The sequence below is a fragment of the Aquarana catesbeiana genome, linkage group LG03, assembly GCF_042186555.1.
Source record: "Aquarana catesbeiana isolate 2022-GZ linkage group LG03, ASM4218655v1, whole genome shotgun sequence".
Lineage (NCBI taxonomy): Eukaryota > Metazoa > Chordata > Amphibia > Anura > Ranidae > Aquarana > Aquarana catesbeiana.
In genome coordinates, this window is record NC_133326.1 from 732,684,185 (window position 1) to 732,709,043 (window position 24,859).

At 46.5% G+C, this 24,859-nt stretch overlaps 3 protein-coding genes across 3 annotated transcripts in view; 2 read left to right on the forward strand and 1 right to left on the reverse strand.

The window, feature by feature from the left end:
• LOC141133839 (E3 ubiquitin/ISG15 ligase TRIM25-like) overlaps window positions 1-12,229 on the forward strand; it is a 135,803-nt gene extending 123,574 nt beyond the window's left edge. Inside the window, 1 exon segment of the mRNA XM_073623413.1 lies at window positions 11,214-12,229. The gene's annotated coding sequence lies outside the window, so the exon portion shown is untranslated.
• Window positions 1-24,859, reverse strand: part of LOC141133842 (phospholipid scramblase 3-like) — a 599,764-nt gene that overhangs the window by 37,674 nt on the left and 537,231 nt on the right. The window lies entirely within an intron of this gene.
• LOC141133840 (E3 ubiquitin-protein ligase TRIM39-like) lies at window positions 8,829-10,620 on the forward strand. The gene has a single exon (XM_073623414.1). It carries the CDS (start codon window positions 8,894-8,896, stop codon window positions 10,535-10,537), a length of 1,644 nt encoding a protein of 547 aa, XP_073479515.1. The 5' UTR covers window positions 8,829-8,893; the 3' UTR covers window positions 10,538-10,620.

Below are 24,859 nucleotides of genomic sequence, written 5' to 3' on the forward strand. Positions count from 1 at the left end.
TATTGTAACCCACTGGACCAACCCTAACAAACTGATCAATCTAATGCATGCCAGATTCGATACCCAAAACATCCCAGACTGCCCCTTATAAGAAGGAGCTGAATGTTTTGCAGAAGGCACACTAAATGGAGCAACCCATCAGTGGTAAACGATCCACCTACTGTGCCCCATTCCCTATGCCGCTCATCAGCCGCAAGCTGGCCGAAATAGTTGAAAAGCCCATACAATGTCTGACTTTGCCAACAATGACCCCTGCCCATACCGCCGCACTTATGCAACTGCTCCATTGAAAGAAGTGTACGTTACCCCCCCCCCCCCTCTTCCGGAGCAATTGAATCACTGACCAGACCACCTTACCGACAGGCAGGTGATGAATCAATCTGAGCTTGTTGGGCTCTTTCTGGGGAACCACTTACAGTGGAGAGACCACCCTCCCTGGAAGCGGCCTACTAAAGATGGCTGGCCATGAGCCCTAAAATAACCTTCTTCCCTAGTATTTTCAAAACCACTGCTGGATGGACCAGGGTCACCCGTAAATTGTCAGCCCCAGGCGGGACCTAACATGTGTGCCGCTGCTCGCTTCGAGCATCTACTTAGGAAAGAAAGCATCCTTTCCAACCTCCCCGGCGTAGTACCTCTTGCTACCCAAACCTACGCATGTACTTTTTCGCTCTCACAATCTCTGGACAGTTAAAGGGATCCCACTCACCTGAACCCATGTGTTTTTACTCGATAGTTTGCCAAATTTTCACTAGCCTGAAACTGATTAGAAGCCCACGAAGCTGCCATACAGCTTCATCCCCCGGCTGATGTCCATATGGGCCCAGCGTAGTGACAGCCAGACGGCCATCCGCTGCCGAAACTATTCGTCCCGCCTAAGCCAAGTACATCGCCATAAATCCAGTGAGCTAACCAATGCCTGCATGTTCTAACTGAGCTGAACATTGTTCGGGGTTGTTTTCCTCTAATAAGCTCGCCCATATGGCGAACGCCTGTATCTAAGTGGCAGAGGTACGGGGAATCAACCGATACCTACGTTGTTCCTAATCTTCCTCGTTCTATTCTGGCTTCAACCTGGCCAGGTTGAACTTCTACGAATGCCATAACGTGACTATCGCTACACATTCACCTTTTGAACATTTTTTTGGTATTGCTGTCTGCACATGTGGGGCTCCAGGGGGCCCTCAAAGCAGATGTGTACCACTTTCGCGGAATCCGCTAACCTGACCGAGTCCGCAGTTTCGTCCCCTGTCTTGCCCTGGCTTTTCGGAACTTATTTTGATAAACCGGGAGACTCACCAACCGCCGTGGCCGTCCCCGTGGCTGTCGCAGCCGAATCTCCCGCAACCCTGGGGGTGCCCCCTGCCGGAGGTGTGTAATGCGTCACTGCCCATGCCTGCCCAGGACTACTTCCTGTGCTCGGCTCAAAGCACTGCCTTGAATACCATCTCTTCCGTGTAACGGGAGTAGACCTGTCCCCCCCCCGGCTCCCACAAATTACCCCTAAACCTGATGGCCCTGGTTGACTACCCTGACCCAACCGACTATACAGTAAAGTATAAAGAAAAGTAAAGAAATAACTCACCAGGCTGCCCAGGCCAGGGCCCACCAGCCGTCACTCCGGGAACCACCGCTGCTGAATGTCCTTGTTCATCGCCACCTTCCGATCCGAACCGTTCACCTTCATGCCTGTCGCTGCCCATTGTCATTCGACCGACTGCAGGCTGCATCACTGATGGACCCGCTCCGTTTGCCGTGGGTCTGTGACGCTGCTCACACTCTGTCCTCCGACCCGTCCCGCCAGACCCGCTCGTTGGCCCTTGTGAGGGGCACCTGCGCCTCCTGTTGGACCGGGTCCTCGTCACCTGCCTCAGTCTTCGCTCCCCCCACAACCCTGCGCTCTACGTGAAACTTCTTCCGTGCTGCGTGTGACTGTGGGCCATGCTGGCTGTCTGGCCCCCCATCCTGCAGTTTGGTATTCCCTCACTGGGCTGGCTGCCCACTTTCACTGTGCTCCTGTAAAAGCCTGGGGAGCAGAGCCGTACGCTGTACAGGGCTCCCCCCCCCGCTGCGTCCTTGCCTCTTTGTCGAGTGCCACTCTCCTCCCTGTAATTGCTACTCTGTCTCCACTGTGCCCTGGGGGTTGGGGTTTTAACTCATCTCTGCTACATGCAGCCTGCTCTGTGAGCCTCCAGGGCCTGCAGCCGGGCTAGACCTTACCGGCGGCCGTGCCGCCACGAGGTGCCGCCTCCCTCCCCTTCGCCGTTCCGCCGTCAGCCGCTCCAGCTGTGGTCCGGGCACACCGCCTGTATGCTCCCAGTGCACAACCACAGCTCTAAGCTGGGTAGGAAAGCCCTCCATGCCACCATACTGCCCTGTAAAGGAAGAGGACCTGGAGCGGTGAGGGTGAAGCATCCAATCACTTCCTCCTCCGCTCTGCAACTGACGTCACTTCCCCCTCTCCCTTCCTCTCACAAGCTCAAGTGCCACCCTCACCCAGCCCCTCCCCCTATTCAATTAAAGGGGGAACACCACTTCCCCTTCTTAAAATGGCAACTGTGCTGTCCAGCACTGTCATACCGTCCCTGCGCCCATTTCCCTCCTGTCCTTAGCTCTGGGACTCTCTTTATAAAGGAAGGGGGTGTAGGCACAAAAAGTAATAGATGTGGGGCATGATTTGATGGGGGTGGCTCAGTGACAGTTCTTAGGTGGGTGTGGGATAGGCTTCCCTGAACTCAAATAGTTCCATGGGGGTGATAAAGTATGTCCCCTCCCAGTCCTGCTCTCAACCTAGGACTTGCTAGTAGCTGCTTGCCAGGACAAGTGTAGAAAAGTATTGGGCATGACCCAGTGCCATGAGTGACTCCTCTGCCCTGGGCAAGGGGTAGGCATCCCGTTGGGTTCAGGCATTCAACCTAAAATAGTCTATGCAGAACCTCAAGCTGCCATCTTTTTTTCTTACCAACATGACAGGGGTGACCCACGGACTGCGACTCTGAAACCCCACTCTGAAACATATTACGGATCAAGTCCTTGACTTCCTGGCAAAGGGCCGGAGCAATATGGTGGTATTGGTCCAGGATGGGTGGAGCATCCTCTGTGTGGATTGGGTGCAGTCGTAGTCCTCTTGACTGATCGCAAAGACCAATAGGTGTTGTTCAAGTAATTGATGGAGAAGATGTTAAGGCAGAAGGTAATCTTTAAAAGGTCAGTTATTCAGTAATTGTCTGTACTGTATTTCATCCAAGGAGGTCATGGTGGCTTGCAACGGGGGGCACACAGATTCAACCCCTGGCTGGGCCCTGGAAATGAGTGGCTGGGTACCAAATAGAGAACTGTGATGGTGGTGTGTTTCAGGAGCAGAATGAGTGAGATTCCCAAGTTGGTGAGCTAGACTAGCACTTTACCTTGGTGAACCCTTGGCAAGGTGTGGGCTGCCAACCACTTTCCAAGCACCCTGGCCCCTTGCAGCTTCTTGTGGGCTTTAACCAACAGGGATAAAACAACCTCTTAGAGGGGCAACAGGGGTAGTTTTTGTTTTGGGGTGTGCAGACCTCTCCCACCAGCTCAGTCTGCCATCTAGCTGCCTGGTGGTGGGCCTGGAAAACCTTGATAACATTGAGCCAGACAGCTCGCAGGCCACAGGCCTGTGCCCACCTCCCTGATCACTCAGTCTTAGTCTGAATGCAAGGTAGGTCCAGATCCTTCAGGACATTCATGTCCAGGACGATAGGCACTACAGAGCTTACTGGACTACAGGTCACCATGACCCTGATGCCATTACCTTGTTATTTATCTGGATCCGCACCTAGGTAGCTCCTTCCACCAGTGGGTTATTGGCTGCCTTCAGGGACAGCCAGGAGGAGTCCAACTGATCCCAAGTCCTCAAATGTTGGGTGTAGATCTGATACTCCATAATCGTGACTTCTGATTGACCCAGTGTCAATCAAGCATGGGACCATCTGGTCATTTACTAGGGTGTTAACAACTGAATTTGGTGCAATCATAGCCGTTAAACTGGCCGCTAGTATATATCTGAGTGTGTATGCATGTATCTGATTGTATATATCTGAGTGTGTATGCATGTATCTGAGTGTGAATATATGTGTGTGTGCATGTACTGTATGTAATTGAGCATATATATATATCTCAGTATCTGTAAGCATTAAGTATGTGTGTTTATGCATGTTGTGACAGGAGTCATTTTGGGTGGGGGTTTTGTAGAACTCAGCTTAACTTGGAGAGCTCTGGAAACTCTGTGTCCAGCTTCCCCGGACCCTCTCATGTGTAAATCACCCTGTGTCCATTAGGGGCCCAGGGTGACTGAGAACCCCACTATGATCTATGCTATTTAGACACACTGTACAGCCACACTGGAATGTTGTATATATGTATATTTAGCCAGGTTGCGTATAGTCTGACACAGGTAGTGCCACTGCCCCCACTTTTGTTGTTTTTATATATTTAAAGCTCTCCCTAGGGGAGCTTGATTAGGGGAGGCAGCCACCTATTAACTTTATCCTAAGCGCGGCACTTTTCAATTGTATATGTATATATTGTGTGTTGTCTCATGCTGTTGTGGACTCTTTGCTGTGATCGTTTGGGGTGGGGTTGTATTCCAATGTTCTATTGTGTCTGTCTGCCTTGGATATTATGGGATGTGTATGTAAATTACCTGTGAGATTGGTGGGGGCGAATTCCTCCAGCAGCTCTCCCTGCTGATAAGACTGTTTACTGATGAGAAATTTGAATACACCTGACCTGTATGTCTATTGTAATTGGACAGTTTACCCCGCCCTGAATCCAAGGGTGGGGGGGAGTGTCTCTGAGTTATATATCTGTTGTAACATGTGCTTGAATAAAGGAGTTTGATGTTGTTGTTCACCCTACACTGTGTTACGGTTGGTGACTGGGTGGGATAAAGGGTCTTGGATAGTGCTGGTTCTGGATAAAGGAAGCATTGACGGCGGACATAGTCCTGGGTTCATCACAACTGGTTGGCAGCAGTGCAATCACGCTTCGTGGCTGTGAACACGTCCAAACCTCCACCTGGATACAAGATTAGGATAGCAGACTTCAGTCACCCCAACGGAGATATGGATCCGGCGTCAGAGTTTCTGGGGCTGCTGCGGATCGTCCTTTCAACATACACCAGGTCTGTGTCTGCGGATGAATACCTGGAGGTCAGGTAGCAGATTTGGGTAGGACTCTGGATTAGAGCCCTCCAGGTTGCTGGTATGCAACAGGGCAAGTGCTTTCCAACCCCAGAGCAACAGGTCAGTCAAGAACCGGAGTTACAGATGCAATTCCTGGGAGAGCGGCCCCAGGAGCAATGGGTGACTGAGTTTGACAGGCTGGTCCAGCAGGAGATAGAGCTGGACAATCAGTATCGGGCTCTGCAATGGCATACAGAGGAGGAATATTTAGAGGAGACAACAGAATACTCTTCAGAGGGATATGACTGGTGGCCTTGGATTGCTGTGGGAGAGCCTTTCAGATTGTTTTGTGTTTGGCGATTAAGGGGAACCTACCCTTGAAGACCTGCGAGAATACAGAGAGGCTATGCTCAGTCTTGCAGGGGTCTCAGAGCTTAAACCTGATTTAGACTTTTTTCTAAGGAAGGAACAGCATCTGGAAAGGGCATACAGAAAACTGCTAGAACATGTTCAGCAGCATGCCAGAAAGTCGGCAGCGGAAACTCTGCTGACAACAGGGCAAAGCTCTGCTAGCCTCTGCCCAGCACCAACAGCAGCTTCAGCCTTCCTTAGAGAAGAGGCAGTTGGCCTTTCTCCCACAATAGTGACAGAGACATGGGATTTTCTGCCAGCAGCATTGGTGGAGTTACCAGAAACTTATGCAGCTGAAGCGCTGACAACTGGACAGAGGGTCCAAGACCTCTACCCCACACCTGCGGCAGTTCCGGAGGCCCAGGGTGAGAAGGAGATGGTCACTTCCCAGCAGCAGTTTAAGATCCAGGAGAAGAAGGGAGAGGAGGTGTTTGTCCTCCCTTCCCAACAGTTGGCCAGGGTGGAGGAAGAGATCTTTCCTCCCCTGCAAAGATACATGCACCTGGGAGACAGTACCAGAGACATGTCGTCCCAGCAGCTGGATGAGAGTAAGGGAGATGGAGCAGCCAGCCCCCCTTCCCAGCAGCAGATGGCTCCCCAGAATGATGCCACCAACCCATCAGGAGAGCAGACATCACTGAGCTCTGCCCAGCACCAGTAAACTCTTCTTCGTTCTACAGACAGCAGATGATCAATCTCTAACCCCAGACACCATTTATAGAGATTGGGGATTTGACAGACTGTTCTGCTAAAGAAGAACAACCAGGTGAGCCTCCAGCAGAAGAGCTGGTATTAGGACCAAACTTCACTGAGCTCTGCCCAGCACCAACAGCCACATCTGTGAAGTTACCAGAGACTTCCCCAGTTGAAGCGCTGGCCACAGGACATAGGGTCCAAGACCTCTGCCCCACACCTGCAGCAGTGCCAGGCACTGTGACGGTCACTCCCCAACAGTTAGCCAGAGTGGTTGATGTGGAGTCCCTAGCAGAAGTGCTGGCAACAGGGCAGAGTGCTACCAACCTCTGCCCAGCACCGGCAACAACTACAGAGTTCCAGGGAGACGGGACAGTCGGCTCCTCTCTCCAGCGACAAGTGGATGTAGTGAAGCTTTTACTCCCAGCTGAATCACTGGCAACAGGTCAGAGTGCCGCTGACCTCTGCCTATCACCTACAGTGGCTTTGGCCTTCTTGAGAGAAGAGGTAGTCGGCCTTTCTCCCACAACACTGACAGGGACATGGTATTTTCTGCCAGCAGCATCTGTGGAGTTACAACAAACTTCTCCAGCTGAAGCGCTGGCAACCAAACAGAGGATCCAAGACCTCTGCCCCACACCTGCGGGAGTTCCGGAGGCCCAGGGGGAGAAGGAGATGGTCACTCCCCAACAAGGATTTGTGCACCTGGGAGACAGTGACAGAGAAATGTCATCCCAGCAGCCAGATGAGGGAACTGCTGAGGAAGCAGCCAGCTCACCTTCCCAATGGCAGCTACACAGTTTGGGAGAGACGGAGTTCATCCTTCCACCCCATTAGCAAATCCACAGTCTGGGAGTGGAGGAAGCCGGCTTCCCGCCCCAGCGGTTAGCTGGAGAGGATGATGTGGGGTCCTCAGCTGAAGTGCTAACAGGGCAGAATGCTACTGCCCTCTACACATAACTGCAGCTTGAGCTGATATCGATGAATGGGACTGCGATCTCCACTAACAGCAACCCAGCAGAATGGCTGGCAACATGGCAGAGTGTTGCTGGCCTATGCCCTCATCTAACAGAAGAGGGAGTTCCTATGAAAGTGGAGGGGACTTCGGTCTCCACTGACACAACCCCAGAAAATGGTGCGGCACTGAGACAGGAGGATGTCAGCCATGCTTTGCAAGCACGGGGGGATTTTCACCTACCAAAAGTGGATGGGACTTCAGTCTCCACTTGTATACCCCAGGGAAGCTGGGCAGTCGGCCCAGATCCCCAACAGCATGATGGAGTGAGCCCAGTTACCCTGTTTTCTCTCCAGTGGCTGAAAGGACTCCAGGGAGAAGGGCCAGTCCAGGCCTCTCCCCAGCGGTGGGCATGTTTTCTGAGAGAGGCAGAGGTTGGCTGGGTGAGTAATGCTATGTTTAGGACAATTTATTTGGGGTACTGTGTGGATACCAGCTTTGGGGGACTGGAAGTACTGACTAACTTTGGAGTCAACCCGTCTGGGGTCTCCTCCTGTGTTAGTCTCCTGCCGAAAGGGGAGATATGTGACAAGAGTCAATTTGGGTGGGGGTTTTGTGGAACTCAGCTTACCTTGGAGAGCTCTGGAAACTCCGTGTCCAGCTTTCATGGATCCTCTCATGTGTAAATCACCCTGTGTCCATTAGGGGCCCAGGGTGCCTGAGAACCCCACTATGATCTGTGCTATTTAGACACACTGTACAGAGAAATTTGAATACACCTGACCTGTATGTCTATGATTGGACAGTTTACCCCACCCTGAATCCAAGGGTGGGGGGGGAGTGTCTCTGAGTTATATATCTGTTATATATCTGTTGTAACATGTGCTTGAATAAAGGAGTTTGATGTTGTTGTTCACCCTACACTGAGTTACGGTTGGTGATTTGGTGGGCTAAGGGGTCTTGGATAGTGCTGGTTCTGGACAGAGGAAGCATTTACGGCGGACATAGACCTGTTGAGGACAGGGGTTCATCACACATGTAATTAACAAAACATATTTATATATCTGAGTACGTAATTTATTATCCTCCATTCATGTGAACATCTGATAATTCATACAATTAATTACTAATAATTTCCCTTTATACATATACTAAACAAGTGAACATAATACCACCAGTATATACCCTACAATAAGTTCTAAAACCAATATTTCATAAGTGTACATTCATTTCATTTATATAAACACCAACTGTGCAAAAACTTTATGTGAAAAAAGTTGATAATTTCTTCTTTCATGCCTCACATCTAAAGACAGCGGCTCCCCCAGCGCTTCAGTATCTATCCATGGGCCAACTGCCACACTAAGCATCACAGACCATGCAGCCAAATATCACATATAAAAATCCATATAAGCACTTTAAGGAGAAACAGAACTCACAAAAGTAAAATACCATCAAGAATTTTTATTTAAAAAAAAAATGTAGCTGACTGACATAAAAGCAAACATGCAGTCCCATCCTTCCCATCCCTCAAAGTCTGTTGGTGTACATCTCACCACCCCGTCCACTCCCGCTCCAAGGTCTTTTACAATCCTATTGTCTATTGTAAATGCTAAAAATAAATGCCGTGCGCCAGTAAAGTGTTCGGGTTTGGCTTGAAGAAAAGGTGGCATTCCTAATGTCACCCCTCCCCCATCCACATTCGTCTGCGGTATCAGAGACTTTCAATTTAATTTCTCTTCTGCTGTCAGCGATGGCGTCTGGTGATCTGAGAGCTGAGCTAGAATGTTCAGTCTGTCTGAACATTTATACAGATCCTGTAATGCTGAGATGTGGACACAACTTCTGCCGGGTCTGTATTGATCTTGTGCTGGATACACAGGGGGGGTCTGGAGATTTCTTCTGTCCTGTATGCAGAAAAAGGTTCAGGAGTCGTCCTGCACTGCAGAGGAACATAACACTACGTAACATAGCAGAGACTTTCCTGTCCGCTCAGCCAGATCGGGAGGAGTCCGGGGTCTTCTGTACTCACTGTGTGGACTATCCTGTACCTGCTGTTAGATCCTGTCTGCACTGTGAGGTTTCTCTGTGTGATAAACACCTGAGAGTCCACAAAAAGTCCCCAGAACACATCTTATGTGACCCCACCTTGTCCATGGAGAGCAGGAAATGCTCCATCCATAAGAAGATCCCGGAGTATTACTGCACTGAGGATGAGACCTGTATCTGTATGTTTTGTGTGACTGGAGAACACACTGGACATAAGATGAAGTCACTGGAAGAGGCTTCTGAGAAGAAGAAGGAGACACTGAGGAATATTCTGCAGAAACTTCTGACAAAGAGAGAGGAGACGGAGGAAAGAGTCCAGAGTCTGCAGGAACACAGGAGGAAAGTAGAAGAAGAAGCAGCTGGTGACACCGAGAGAGTCACTGCCCTGTTTAGAGATCTCAGGAGACGTCTGGAAGACCTGGAGAAGAGAGTCCTGAGGGACATCTCCGGGAGAGCAGAGCGGATCTCCATCTCCATCCGGGATCTAGAAATAAAGAAGGAGGAGCTGTCCAGGAAGTTGCGTCACATTGAGGAGCTGTGTAATGTGACGGATCCACTGACTGTCTTACAGGAATCAGACACAGGTGACTTGTGTGATACTGAGGATGGAGATAATGAGGACCGAGAGAGACATGAGAAACTCCTCCATGATGGAGGGGATCTGGATATGGTGGGGGTCTTACACACAGGTTTATCTGATATAATAACAGAGATAAATGTATACTTCTATATACAGGGAGCTGCAAACATATTATTGGATGGAAACACAGCTCATAATTATCTACAGATATCAGATGACAGGAAAACTGTATCCGAGTCAGATATAGACCAGAATTACCCAGAAACACCAGAGAGATTTCAGTATTATCCTCAGGTGTTGAGCAGTCAGAGTTTCTCCTCAGGGAGACATTACTGGGAAGTGGATGTCGGGGGATCAGAGAACTGGAGAGTCGGGATGTGTTACCCCAGTATAGAGAGAAGAGGGGAGGAGTCAGAGATTGGATGGAATAAGAAGTCCTGGGGATTGGTCAGGTCTGATGATCAGTATAGGGTGAGACATGACAGTAAAGGGATCTCCTTACCCACCAATCTCTCCAGTAACAGAGTCAGGATATATCTGGATTATGAGGCCGGGCGGATCTCCTTTTATGATCTGTGTGACCCAATCCGACATCTCCACACCTTCACCACCACCTTCACTGAGCCCCTCCATGCTGGGTTAGGTGTATGGGATGGTTGTATAAAGATATGTGGGGGGAGGCGGGAGATGTGAGAACTCCGCCCACAGTCTGGTGATGTCACACAAAGCATTGGTATTCATTTAAAGCATAACTCCACTTTTGTTGAAAAAATAAACATTCCCCTCGGGGTGATCTCTGTACATTCTAAGGATCATAACAACCTTTGTTGCAGATTCCGACCTTTTGCTATTCTGAAAAAAAAAAATCCCTGTTTGTTCCTCTCAGCCTGAGTGGGTCTAATGGGCGGGGTTTCATAATGATCAGTCAGCTGTGCACCTGCAGAGCTCTAATGAGGAAAGTGGTGGGGTCTGCATCCCTTTAGATGTGAATTCCTATTGGAAGTATCTTTTCCAAAAATGACATTTGTGTTGCAGGGGATGCCTGAAATCTGACTTGTATCTTAGTGCAGACTTCTGGGAAAATCAGCCAGCCAATCACACAAGCAGGAAATGATGTTTCTGGGGGGTGTGGTCGGTACACTGTGTACACAGCGCCTCCAGGTGGCCATATTGTATTTACAGAAAATTACAGCAGCTGCAGATTGAAAAGGAAAGGTCATTATTAATAACATTCAATTACAATATGACTTGTGTCCCGATTGGATGCGCTGGATTATTTTTTCTTTATTTGCTATTATTTTCCCCCCACAAAAGTGGAGTTACCCTTTACTATTCATCCAATAGTATATAGCAGTGGGCGGGGCTTCAGGTGTTTCTACTAAAAATAAATGTGAGATTTCTTATTGATCGCTGTGATTGGGTAGAATATCTGTCCAATTACTGGAGTAAAGCCGGATACACACTATACAACTTTTGTTCTTTGATTTCCTTTAGATTTGCCTTCAACTACGTAGTACAAGGGCCTTCCTGATTGGATACAAATGAAAAGTGTTTAGGTGTGACCTCACATTATACGGTTTTTGTAACTCTAAAGGAAAAAATCTACAGAAGATTGTATAGTGTGTGTCCAGCTTTAGGCCTGATTCACATCTATGGCATTCTTTACACCACACACTACAGTCCATGTAACATGCTTTCCTATGGGACACGTCACATCCAGGCTTTTCTCAGCCCATGCATTTTTGGAAAGGGTCAGGGAATTGTTAGAATACAAAATGATGCGTTTTTGGTTCAATAGACTTCAATGGAGAAGCTGCAGAAAAGCGTGTGGTGCGTTTTTACTACGATTTTACGGCTTTTGTGTTTTTAATCTGCCTGACAACAAATTGTCCAAAACAAAAGCATAAAAACGCATCAAAGATGAATGTGGAGAAACAGAAAACGCACCGCAAAAAACACGACAGGAACGGATCAAAAGCAAACGGCATAGGTGGGAACCGGGTCTAAAGCCCCCTACACACTATTAGATTTTCTGCAGATTTTTGTCTTCAGATTTACCAAAACCGTATAATATGAGGTCACACCTTAAAAGTTTCCATTTGTATGTAATCAGGCCGACCCTCACACTACATGGATTCTGTAATCTGAAGAGAAAAATTTGCAGAAAATCTAATAGTGTGTATGGGGTCTAACATTCCAATTACACAGTGAGGGTGGGTGTGGCCTATCTGTCTATCCATCCAATGACTATCTGACATCATATTTTCTCTGTAAGTTCTAAACAGAAAACTACCCCAGTGTGTGACATCATCCATCTCCTCCCCCTGCCCCTCCCCCACATGTGGTCCCTCTGTGTGGGGGGCACCATGATCAGACATAGAGGGTGGGGTACAGTCACTGTGATAGGATGGATGAGGTCAACTCTCCTCTCTCTCCACCCGGCCCCTCCCCTTCTCCTCCCTGCCCCTCCCCCTCTTCTCTCTCCTCCCTGCCCTCCCCTCTCTCTCTTCTTCCTTACCCTCCCCCTCCTCTCTCTTCATCCTGCCTCCCCCTACATGTGGTCCCTCTGTGTGGGGTGGCAGCCTGTTAGGTTTTTCTTTCTATCCGGGGCTCCATTGGAGAGATTTCTCCTCATTTCCTGTCCCAGTGACAACATTTATGTAGACAGGAAATGAGGGAACTCTCCAACAGGAACACAGACTGAAATAAGAATATGTTTAGTATAATAAGGATGGGTAATGTTTAGAGCCCCTGTCAGATTTTTATGTCTGTGTCCCTATAGATTTCTTTCTTGTATTGTTGTCACAAGGACAGGAAGTGAGAGGAAATCTCTCTGACGAAGCCCCGGACAGTGGTGAAAACCCAGCAGGGTTCTAAGCTTCCCAACGCCAATCAAAACCAGAAATAAAGTCTGTGGCTTGGTATAGACTGTTATAGAAGATTGCATTCATATAATGGTGTCAGTGGTGTTGGTGTCAGTAGTGTCGGTGGTGTCGGTGTTGGTGGTGTTGGTGGTGTCGGTAGTGTCGGTAGTGTCGATGGTGTCGGTGTTGGTGGTGTTGGTGTCAGTGGTGTGGGTGGTGTCGGTGGTGTCGGTGGTGTCAGTGGTGTTGGTGTCGGTGTGAGCAGCACTGAGATGTATGTTGCTGTGCAGCCTGTTCTCCGGTCTCCCCCTCCTCATCTTCCTCACCAGAGAAGACGATATTCTACAGAGACACATCATACATTAGTCTGGGAATATATAGAATAGACGGGAAGAGGGTGAGAGTGGGGAACATGCTGCTCAGTAATATACATCACAGTGCTGCCTGCAGTCACACCCTCTGATTGGTTGCTCCAGGTCTCACACTCTGCAGTCCTGTGCACCATCCACCGCATTACCACTTCCCACCTGTAGGACGTCATATGACATCCTGGACTTTCAGTGGTTTTAGCTGCAGCTACAGTCATCATCCCGGTATCTTTCTTTTCAGACTGTGATTTCCTGTCATGTAAAAGTCATCCTAGTAACTGATTAGCTGCTGGATTGCTTTTACAGGCAGTGGAAGGAGACATGGAGGGTTTACATCCACTTTAAATCAGAGTCAATGGCTTGGTATTTTGGACAGCTATTTTATCTAACAGAAATTCCCAAAACATGGACTGTTGGGGGTACTTGAGGACAGGGATGAGAACCACTGCCTTATAGAATTTCTAGGAATGAGAAGGATAATCATTGAGGGTGGGGGGTTTTGGTCTCCCCCAATGGATTCTCCTATCATGGTGTAGCAGCTCCAATGGTGGTTTCCAGGTTTCTGCAGACAAAGCATCAGCACTCTTTGTTGTATACAAATATAGTTTTTTCTTCTTTTTTTGAAACATTTTGTAGTGTTGATTCTGAAACAATCCTCCATTATTTTTCTCCCTGGAGAAGCGGTTGACAATCCAGGAAACGTGGCGAGCTCAGTCATAGGGTATAAAAGTGGGATACATTTGTACAAATTAATTTATGAAGGTGGAGATGACCATAAGTTCTGGAAATGGATAAATGATGTACAAAGAGAGTTTAACAAGACTCGTGGCCACTCATTAAAATTAGAAGAAAAGAGGTTTAACCTTAAACTACGTAGAGGGTTCTTTACTTTAAGAGCGTCAAGGATGTGGAATTGCCTTCCACAGGCAGTGGTCTCAGCAGGGAGCAAACATAGATAGCTTCAAGAAACTATTAGATAAGCACCTGAATGACCGCAACATACAGGGATATACAATGCAATACTGACACATAATCACACATAGGTTGGACTTGATGGACTGGCGTCTTTTTTCAACCTCACCTACTATGTAACTATGTAAAATATCTATGGCATATGGAGGTTATTTGAATGTATTGTTCTTAATGAATTTTTAACTTCATATTTCTTCTATAATAAAATATATGAAATTTTAATATATTTTGTGTGAGTTATGCCTCAAAAATCCAGCTATTTGATTGACAAATTCTCTCTATATATTTTCAATCTGGAGAGACACATTCTCTCCACAGTGCCAAGACCCTGAGCCACGTGAGCCTCTTGTGTGCTGGGATCTGGACAATTGTAGATTCATCACTTGGGTGTCTATGCCCACACCAGGGTCCACAGGACTGAGAGGCTGAGAGGTCTCCTGTCGCACCGAAACCCAAGGCTGGAGAGACCTGTTGCTGTGTGAGTGTCTACACCAGAGCTGAGAGAATGAACCACCGGGACCTGAGATCTGCAGACTGCCAAATGATCTGGACCAGATTTCTGTGTACCAGGAAGGGTGAGCTGACCATCCGTGTTTATCCCGTTCAGGCAATAGGGACTGCTCTTTGTTCAGCAGCCCACTAGCCATCTACTGCAAACTTTAAAAGAGACAGCAACACATGCACCACCTACAGAAGGGCCCCAATGAAAGCTCGCCAACACTGACAATTAGGTGCAAATCCTTTATAGCCACCTGCAGGGGTTCCCCATTGTCAGGAATGTATACGCCCCCCCACTATTGGGGCTGTATGCATGGTGTGCACATGGGGACCTTTATTTTCTTAGTTTAGTTGATGCCAATACTTTAACTCTGTTTGCATCAGTTGTAATTTGGTATAACAATGCTACAGTTAAAGTTATTGCCAGGGCATTGCCCAGTTATCTAGTACAGAATCTTTAACCCCTTCCCACCCAGCCTATTGTAATATGACGGCCTGGGCAGGAGCCCTGATATCCTGGGAGGATATCATATGATGTCCTCCCAGGATCGCACCTCGTGTGTGCCCCACAGGCCGCACTCCAGCATGATCTGTCACCCGCTGTGTCTAACGACAGATCACTGTATTGGCCTGCTGCCGGTACCATGTGATCACTGTGGCCAATCACAGCAGATCACATAAAAATTGTACACAATAAAAGATATTGTTTCATGCCACTCACTGTGTACTATTGCGATGAGCTCTGCGATTGGTCGCATTGATCACATGGTACAGACAGGGCCAATCACAGCTAGTCATAATAGTAAACACTGAATTAATAGTTTTCATTCAGAAAAATGGTTGCTTATAACTGTACAATAGGGATGAGCTGAACACCCCCCGGTACGGGTAGCAGCAGAACATGCGAACAGGCAAAAAATTTGTTCGAATACGTGAACAACGTTAAAGTCTATGGGACACGAATGTGAAAAATCAAAAGTGCTAATTTTAAAGGCTTATATGCAAGTTATTGTCATAAAAAGTGTTTGGGGACCTGGGTCCTGCACCAGGGGACATGTATCAATGCAAAAAAAAGTTTTAAAAACGGCCATTTTTTCGGGAGCAGTGATTTTAATAATGCTTAAAGTAAAACAATAAAAGTGAAATATTCCTTTAAATATCGTACCCGGGGGGTGTCTATAGTATGCCTGTAAAGTGGCGCATGTTTCCCATGTTTAGAACAGTCCGAGAGCAAAATGACATTTCTAAAGGAAAAAAAGTCATTTAAAAGTACTTGCAGCTATAATGAATTGTCGGTCTCAGCAATACAGATAAAAGAAGTCATTGAAAAAAACAGCCTGGTATCCCCCCCAGTCTATTACCAGTCCCTTTGGGTCTGGTATGAATATTAAGGGGAACCCTGAACCAAAATTTCAAAAAACAAATTGCGTGGGGAACCCCCAAATTCCATACCAGGCCCTTCAGGTCTGGTATGGATATTAAGGTGAACCCCACGCCAAAATTAAAAAAAAATGGTGTGGGGGTCCCCCTCAAAATCCATACCAGAAACTTATCTAAGCACGCAACCTGGCAGGCCGCAGGAAAAGGGGGGGGGACAAGAGAGCGCCCCCCACCTGAACTGTACCAGGCCACATGTCCTCAACATGGGGTGGGTGCGCATGTTGTCCCCATGCTGATGGGGACAAGGGCCTTATCCCCTCAACCCTTGCCCGGTGGTTGTGGGGGTCTGCGGGCGGGGGGCTTATCGGAATCTGGAAGCCCCCTTTAACAAGGGGACCCCCAGATCCCAGCCTCCCCCCTGTGTGAAATGGTAACGGGTTACAAATGTGCACCTACCATTTCACATAAAGTGTTAAAATGGTAAAAATGACAAGACACAGCTTTGGACAAATCCTTTATTAAAAAATAAAAAAATAAAAATGTCCCACAAAGTCCATTCTTCTTCTTCTCTCGCTCCGCCAATGGACCAAAAAAGAAAAGAAAAAAAACAAACACGACCAACCCACCTCCATGGGAGGCTCCCACCGTATGACACATCTTCGCTTTTGACAGTTCTTTTATAAATATAGTATATATATATATATATATATATATATATATATATATATATATATAGTCTGTGTCCCTGATGATCACCACCACACCAGTTATATGATGACACTGTACTGCTCTGAGTTCGGTTTGTGGAGATAATGGAGTAAAGATCATCACAGCACCATAATGTCCCTTTACAGTCCATAATCCTGGAGGGAGAAGAAGGAAAGAGGTGAAATGTTCTTCCAGGGAGGGGCAGAAGTAGACACATCCAATGAATAATCAGTGGGTGGGGTCTTAGAAAATGAAATGTTGGGACATTTGCATCGAATATTGGTGGGACCTCCCCTGTGAAATGGAGGTAAGTTGTCACCCACCTGAAAAGTCTAATGCCCCGTACACACGGTCGGACATTGATCGGACATTCCGACAACAAAATCATAGGATTTTTTCTGACGGATGTTGGCTCAAACTTGTTTTGCGTACACACGGTCGCACAAAGTTGTTGGAATTTCCGATCGCCAACAACGCGGTGACGTCAAGCACGTATGACGAGACTAGAAAAGGCCAGTTCAGAACCAAGCGCGGCACCCTTTGGGCTCCTTTTGCTAATCTCGTGTTAGTAAAAGTTTGGTGAGAGACGATTCGCGCTTTTTCAGACTCGTGGCTTTCAGATCGTTTTCTGCCGTTCAGTTTGTGCTTGTGGGTTTGTATCTGCTCTTCAGTGCGTGCAAGCAAGTTCCGCGTGACTTTAATTAGTCATTGTATTCTTGCTCGTTTGTTACTGTTTTTCAGGTCGCTCTTCACAGGCCTTGCTGTTCTTCAGTGCGTTCTGTTACTTCGTTCTGAGCAGCCGACCGTTTTCTAGCCATGTTGCGTATGCATACTCCTCGTAGATTTCGTGCTGTGCGGGGGCTTGGTGTTGGGGTCCTGACCTTGACACAAGTCCAGTCCATGAACAGGGTGGGGAGGAGTTCATGGACCAAGAATTGGTTGCTTCAGCGTGACCAGTTCTCTCATATGCCTTTGCTCCGTGAGATCCGTGAGAATAATCCTGATGATTTCAGGAACTTTCTCAGGATGATGGACCCCGTGTTTTACCATTTGTTGGCTTCGCTGACCCCCTATATCAGCAGGCAGGATACCAGCATGAGGTAAGCCAGAGATTGGTCGCTACCTTGCGGTATTTGGTGACAGGGAGAAGTCTGCAGGACTTGAAGTTCTCGACAGGCATCTCCCCCCAGGCTCTGGGGATCATTATCCCAGAGACCTGTTCTGCCATCATCCAGGTCCTGCAGAAGGAGTATATGAAGGTAAGATTTTTATCCTTTAATATCACATTTCATTGTATTTAATGTGTGCTAATATATTGTATTTCTTTCCTCATTCCCTAATTACCATGATTGGAATATGCTGTGAATGTCCCCTTTGTCCTCATGCATATTGGATTTTTATGTAATTAATTTTTTAGGTCCTTCATACAGATTGTCCTTAACTAACCTCCCCAACATGTTCTCTCCTGGCCCTATATTCACCGCATGTAGTCACTTAAAACAATGTATTTTATCAGCTCCATAGTAGTACTTTACCCCAAACACCCCCAAAAATGTTTTGAAATGTTATTTTAGCTTTACATTCAGGCAGAGTGCCAGAGGCTTATTTTTTGTGGTGTCCCCAAATCATTTTTAGGAACCCTCCCTCCCTCCCAACTGCTAAGTCAGCTGATCCCAATTCTATATCTCTCCTCAATCATCTATCTGCTGACTTTGCCAAACCCATACACACTATACACATCTCTTTTGTGCTCAGATTTATGGATGAATTCCCCAAAGCATGTAGTGCAAGGGCCTGCCTGTATACTTTCCAATGGTACTGTTTGAATTTTTAAGATACTATTATTATCTTGAGTCAGGTAACAGCAGAATGTTCAAATGTCCTCAAATGTGTACAATGTGTATTTATATCTTTGTATTCGGACACTTCTTACCTGTCCAGTGGGCTGCCAATAGTGTAACTGAGGGGCTGTTCCAAGTAATACCCTGTATTTAGGCATTCATCTCTCAATGAAGTGAAGAGGGTTACCTGTCCAAGATTTCCACACCCCCCATAATGTTCGAAATGGCCCATGAGAGGGAGGGAGGGTGAATATGATAGGTGTACCTTATACTTTGGTGTTGTTAAATTCCCCTTAATAAATGCTATCTGGAGGTTGCCCCAGAATGTTTGTGCCTAATCTGCTTGCCATGTTTCTGAGCAAAAATAGTAATTTTTTTTTTCCTCAACAGTTTTCTTCCACACCACAGGAATGGCAGACTGTGGCCTCCCACTTTGCCCAGCGGTGGGACTTTCATAACTGCGGAGGGGCAATTGATGGGAAACATGTCCACATCATCCCACCACCCAACTCGGGGTCGTACTATTTCAACTATAAGGGGTTCAATAGTATTGTGATGTTGGCGGTGGTGTCGGCTAATTACGACTTCTTGTATGTGGACGTGGGGAAGAATGGCCGGATGTCCGATGGTGGAGTCATCACCCAGACGGAGTTCTACAGGCGTCTCCAGAATGGCAGCTTGGACTTGCCAGCTCCAGAGGACAATGTGGAAGGACTCCCATTCGTGTTCGTTGCTGATGAAGCGTTTGCTCTGGGGGACCACCTGATGTGGCCATTCCCGATGAGGACCCTCACCCCGGAACAGAGGGTTTTTAATTACCGGCTGGCCAGAGCCCGAAGAGTGGTGGAGAACACATTTGGAATCCTGGCCAGCCGGTTCCGCCTATTTCTGACACCTATCCATATGGCGGAGTATAAACTAAACCATATTATACTGGCGTGCTGTATTCTCCATAACTTTTTAAGGAAACATTCGGCCAACTATGCTGGCTCAGTTGGGCCTGAAGCCGGAGTGATACCTGAAACACTGACGGCGCTTGAAAGCGGCCGTCCTGGCTTGCCCTCCCTGAGTGCCTGTGATGTCCGGTTACGATACCTGGAGTTCTTTGCGGGTAGGGGGGCCATCAATATGCCTTCAAATTTGTGAAGCCTTTTTCCAATAAAACAAAAAAAAAATTCATTGTGGACATTTACTGCTTGTGTTTGTTTTAGCTGACCCTGACAGCAATGTGTGGAGTCGTGAAAATGGCGTGATTGTGTAACCTTATACAAAGCACTGTTGGCTGTTATTTACTAAAGGCGTATACACTTTTTATACTACAAGTGCTCTTGAAACTGCAAGGAAAATGCTCTTATAGTGCAAAGAGGATTTGCCCTTAGGAAATAACCCCCATTTTCTCTGAAAAGAGCAATGACATCACCCCAAAAGTGTTGTAGCATTGAGACAATAATCCACACATTCTTGATTAACAAACTTTTTTATACCTGCACAATCGCATGTGCATTTACTAAAGGTTTTTCAAACAAACCAACATGTTTGTTGTCTACCCATTTTTGGGGTGGCATTATCAAAAATAGAAATGTCCATTTACGATAAAACAGGCATGTGTAAAACCAACAAGAAAGATAAAAAATTTGAACTTACAAAGTTCACATATGGTAAAACTTGAAGGCAATATCAGACATGAGTATTTAGGAACTGTGTTTGATATTGCATTCAGATGGGGTCAAATCACCCCTTGAAAAGCCAAATTTGGAAGATGCACACCAATTTACGAATGTCAACATGTGCTAGCTGCCATCACGGGGGATCAAGGGACGTGTTTTGTGGGAGCAACCCCTTCCTCACTGCTACTTTATTATTGAGGAAGGTGTTGCACCCCCAAAACGCGTCCATTGATCTCCTGTGATGGCAGATAGCACATGTTGGCACACTGTGTGCATCCTCCAAATTAGGCTTTTCGAAACATTGCTAAAAGGTTATAAACATTGTACCACACCAAAAAAAAAAGTGATTTTGTGGGGTTTTAAATTCGCCCCAAAACATCAATGATGTTATTATTTTTGGTTATCACATCATTTATTTTTTTCTGGATGTTTTCCAATTCTAAATTATACCCCATGATCTCCCCGATCAGGATCTGGGCACTTTCTGATGTGAAAGGATCTCGATCCACAACATCACGATCACCTAAAAAGAGAGAAACCGAACAAAAAAAATCTGCGGACATCCATCTCTTACCTGAGCCTGTGGTCGCAGACACTCACCTGTTGTGGTGCCAGTTTCCACCACATCTTCTTCCTCCTCCTGCTCCGCTTGTGTTGGGGGTATTTCACCTTCTTCCATAGGTGGGGGGTCTCTGGTCTCCTCGGATGAGGGGTGTCCTCCGAGTCTTTTCTCCCCTATGTAAAACAAAAATGGTATAATTAGCACACAGATATTTAATGGCAGAACTATAAATAGGAAACATTGCTTGGAAGTGGGGTACAATTGTCAATTTTAGCAGAGTTCCAAGATGTCATTTTTTTATTGGCCTTTTGTCAAGCTGCAATACTTTACCTGTTTTGTACAAGCTTCACAGATGTAGCCCCCCTATAGTATACACTGGAGCACCTGTGTGCCCCCCCTAATAAAAATGGTGTTCTGGGGTCCCACACTAGTGCTCCAGTGTCCAGATGTGAAAACAGCTGCTCAGTGTCCTCTCCTTACACAGAATCTAGTTTGCATTTCATTCTAGTAAAAAACCCATCTACATCACCAAATATTTTGCATCCAAGTAGGCCTTAAAAAAATGTAGGAAAATGCACATGGCCTAAACAATGGTGTTTTAAAGGGGAAACAAAATGTTGGATACGAACGAATAATGGGCCCATGAACATTAAAATTTACATTTGAAACTGTACAATTAAGAAAAGCACATGGAGCAGCACGAACGTAATAAAGACAAAAAGAATATTAACACAGCACAACTACTTACTTTTTTGCAGCACTCTCTGGATCTTTCTGTACTGCTCTGTCTCGCGTAATTTGAGGTCTGACCACCGCTTCCTGAGCTGATCTTTCGATCATCGTACCCCGAAATTACTGTGCAGACTTTTGACCACTTTCGCCATGATCTTGGCCTTTCTGATATTGGGGTTGGGGTAAGGTCCATACTTCCCATCATAGTCGGCCTTCTTCAGGATGTCCACCATCTCCAACATCTCCCCAAAGGACATATTTGTGACCTTAAATCTTCTCCTTCTGGATCGGGACGTTTCTGTCTCCGGGCTTTCCTCCGCCTCCTCCTCGTTGCTATAATTAGCACGCACCTGCTGTGACTCCGCCATGTGCTCTTCACCCACTGCGCTGAATGAAAAGGGGCGGGGAATAGACTAGAAAGAACGTCAGGGGCGGGCGGAGTTACACGCATGCGCAGTGTATATAAAGCGTAACACACGTGCGTATTACGTACGATCTGTGAGCGGAAGAAGGAGCATTGGACGCGCCGATCGTAAGAACGAAGGTAAGAGACAAACTTGTGCCTATACTGCTTCAAGATTGAGGCCTATATTGTAACAAGATTAGGAGAGTTTTGTCTGACATTAGGCTTTGTCTTGTGTTGTGTCTTGCAGTGAACATGGATATCTTAGTTAAAGATAATGACTTCATGTCACTATTCATTGATATGTTAAGGGAGCTGCCTTGTCTGTGGGAGATTAACCACCCACATTACAAGAACCAAGCAAAGAGGAAGGCAGCACTGGAGCAATTGTTGGAAATTGTGAAGCAGGTGATCCCCACGGCAGACATCACCTATTTGAAGATCTTAATTGGTGGCCTGAGGAGCACATATGTGAGGGAGCGCCAGAAAGTCCTGGATTCACAGAGATCCGGAGCAGCAGATGACATCTATGTCCGCAGGATGTTGTACTACAACAGGCTGAAATTTCTGGCAGGCCAGACTGAACCCAGGCCATCCCTCTCCAGTCTTCCTTCCACGCTTCCTTCACCCCCGGCTGAGGCTTCTGACGCCCAACCTGGGCCTTCCAGGCAACATGTGGAGGAGCCCAGATTGAGCCAGGTATAGCATTTCTATAAATATTTCTGCTTGTCCAATCAATGATGTTAACTAGATGTTAGTTGGGAGTACTAATTTAGGATTGTGATTGATGAAGCAAAAACTAAAACCATGTCCCTTTTTCATACACAGGGAAGTCTCAGCCAGGAGGTGGCCGGGCCGAGCCGGCTGCCTGATCTGCCGGTCCCTCCACTCCCCCTGGAAAGAGAAAGTGGCAGGAGGAGGAGTGCCCTAGAGGAGGCTGGCAGAGGACTCTTTTGGAGGGCTACAGAGGTCCTGGGAGCACCACACACCGTGGAGGAGGACATTGCTGCCACCATTGCCTATAAAATGCAGAGGATTGAGGAGGGACAACAAGTCATGTGAGAGTCGCTTATATTGGAGGCTCTTAACAAAGGTATGAGGGGCCAAATTACAGCTCAGACACACCTTTGCGAACTCACAGATGGTCCTCCTCCTCCTCCTGCAGGTCCTCCTCCTCCCTCTCCTCCAGGTCCTCCCAGTCCTCCTCCTCCTCCAGGTCCTACTTCTCCTCCTGCCACATCTCCAACAGCACAGCCAGGAAGGAAGCGTGGAAGGAAGACCAGAAAGTGAGGACCCTGGATCCAGTCTGGTCGGCCAAAAAATGCAGCCTCTTGTGGTACCACAGCCTGGGGACACAGATGTCATCTGCTGCTATCCGGATCTCTGTGAATTCTGGACCAGACTGCCCTCCCTTACATATGGACTCCTCAGGCCACCAATTTTGATGTTCAAGAATTCATGTCTGCCGTGGGGGTCCCAGGCTTCGCTAATTTCTCCTGTTGATCCAGTGTTGCCTCCCTCTTTGTTTGGTTCTGAGCCCTTAATAAAGGATTTTTGTTTGAATTATACTTGCCTATGTGTGTTTAATTTCAAAAAGAACAGTTTGTTTGTGAGGATTCAGGTACATTTCAAATATACAATGTGAAATTAACGAGGGACACTAACAACAAACAATCTCCTTGAGATTAAATAATAAAAGATATCAATGGTGTTGGGGTAACTTGACACACAAAACTCACACAAAAATATTCAGGAGTCAAATTAAAAACAACATTAAACAAAGATCAGCCTTGGAAAAAATACAAACAAAATCGAAACCAAAAATGACTTAAAATCCAAAAAAAAAAAATAAATAAATAAAAAACATTCTGTCAGATGTGACAAATAACAATATATTCAGGGAATCCCAATAAAAAAACAAAAAAAAAAAATTGTGAGAAGTGTGTGTGAATATGAGCAGCAAAACTACTTAATTCTTGTCACATTATAAAGAAGAAGAGAGTGCGCTGTATTAAACCATTTTTAACATTGCAGCGTGACGAAAGTGCTGTATCCATTGCGAATGCTAAGTTTACCCGACCGAGCTGTTCCGTGTCGAAATTTCTTCTGAGCATGCGTGGCACTTTGTGCGTCGGAACAGGCCACACACGGTCGGAATTGACGCGATCGGATTTTGTTGTCGGGAAATTTTATCTCCTGCTCTCCAACTTTGTGTGTCGGAAAATCCGATGGAAAATGTCCGATGGCGCCCACACACGGTCGGAATTTCCGACAACACGCTCCGATCGGACATTTTCCATTGGAAAATCCGACCGTGTATACGGGGCATAAGTGTGGAGTTATACTGTTGCGGGCACATTGCGGCGTACGTGGTAACGTACACATTGGAGGTGTGAATGGCTCCATATAGATTCCCTTTTACACTAAACTGCGGCACATCGATGGGAACCGGCCACATAGATAATAATGGGATTTCTACTTCACATGCGTCTCCGTGCAGCAAAATCCATGAGGATCGCTAAACACACTGACAAGCAATACTATCACTAGTCAACTTTATCTACACTGATATGACTATAATACCCATGTATTTGATTTTTCTCCTCTTTAGAGTGTTTCATTTACCTCTAGAATTTTTATCCCTCTCTGCATGCCTTTTCAGTGAGGTGGGGACTGAGGAGCAAAATATCTACCATCGCTCAAATCTCTATTTTTTTAATTATAATTTTTCTACAGGTAAGACTAATTAAAGCAAATTATGACGGGGTGGTTGATAGATTGGGTTTTTTTTTTGTTTTTTTTTTGACACACGCATTCTGATACACATATTTTGATACATGTATGTTGTATATATATTTTTCTCTCTTTTTTTGATGTATGATATATATATATATATATATATATATATATATATATATATATATATTTTTGTATTTTTCATATTTCCCCTTATGATTAAATCAATATATATTCATGACTGCAATTTACAAGCAGACATTTGTTTACATATATATTTTTTC